The 1050-nt window shown below is 34.7% G+C and overlaps 1 protein-coding gene across 4 annotated transcripts in view; it reads left to right on the top strand.

Annotated features, from left to right (window-relative positions):
* CALU (calumenin) overlaps positions 1 to 1050 on the top strand; it is a 28887-nt gene that overhangs the window by 18405 nt on the left and 9432 nt on the right. For 2 of the 4 annotated variants that reach the window (XM_014959809.1, XM_014959808.1), the window contains one exon: positions 841 to 1034. The exons of the other annotated variants lie outside the window; for them this stretch is intronic. In XM_014959809.1, coding sequence (XP_014815295.1) covers positions 841 to 1034 — 194 coding nt within the window. The remainder of the gene's footprint in view (positions 1 to 840; positions 1035 to 1050) is intronic. 4 annotated transcript variants of the gene reach the window in all.

Raw genomic sequence — 1050 nt, forward strand, 5'->3', positions numbered from 1 at the left:
TCCTTCTGCATCCTGGATGCTCTGGGGGGTAGAAAGGCGGAAAAAAAACCAAACCTGGAAAAAAAAACAAACCTGAAAAAAAAACAAACTTAAAAGAAAAAACCCTAAAAAATACCAAACCTGAAAAAAAAACCCTAAAAAAAAAACAAACCTAAAAAAAAAGCCCTAAAAAAAAGAAACACCTGAAAAAAAACCAACCCTAAAAAAGAAACACCTGAAAAAAAAACCCTAAAAAAAAAAACACCTGAAAAAAAACCCCTAAAAAAGAAACACCTGGAAAAAAAAAACCCCTAAAAGAGAAACAACTGAAAAAAGAAACAAAACCTAAAAGAGAAACACCTGAAATAAAAACCAACCCTAAAAGAGAAACACCTTAAAAAAAAAAACAACCCTAAAAGAGAAACACCTGAGAAAAAAAAACCCTAAAAGAGAAACACCTGAGAAAAAAAAAACCCTAAAAAAGAAACACCTGAAATAAAAACCAACCCTAAAAGAGAAACACTTGAAATAAAAACCAACCCTAAAAGAGAAACACCTGAAGAAAAAAAACCAACCCTAAAAGAGAAACACCTGAAATAAAAACCAACCCTAAAAGAGAAACACCTGAAATAAAAACCAACCCTAAAAGAGAAACACTTGAAATAAAAACCAACCCTAAAAGAGAAACACCTGAAAAAAAAAACCCTAAAAAAGAAACACCTTGAAAAAAAAATAAACTGAAAAAAGAACACCTAAGGAAAAACAACTAGGAAAAAAACCTAGAAAAAATCTCCTAAAAAAGCCCAAACCCCCCCTTTTTACCCCTTAACTTGTGCCGGCTTTCTCTACGTTTGCCCGCAGAAAGATTGTAAGTAAAATAGATGAAGACAAAGACGGGTTGGTAACGGTGGAAGAGCTGAAAAACTGGATTAAGTTTGCCCAAAAACGCTGGATTTACGAGGATGTAGAGCGGCAGTGGAAAGGGCACGACCTCAATGAGGACGGCCTCATTTCTTGGGAGGAATATAAAAATGCCACCTACGGCTACGTTTTAGGTAGGTTTGGAAGCAG

This window comes from Calidris pugnax, unplaced genomic scaffold (assembly GCF_001431845.1).
Source record: "Calidris pugnax isolate Ruff unplaced genomic scaffold, ASM143184v1 scaffold504, whole genome shotgun sequence".
In the NCBI taxonomy this organism is placed as follows: domain Eukaryota; kingdom Metazoa; phylum Chordata; class Aves; order Charadriiformes; family Scolopacidae; genus Calidris; species Calidris pugnax.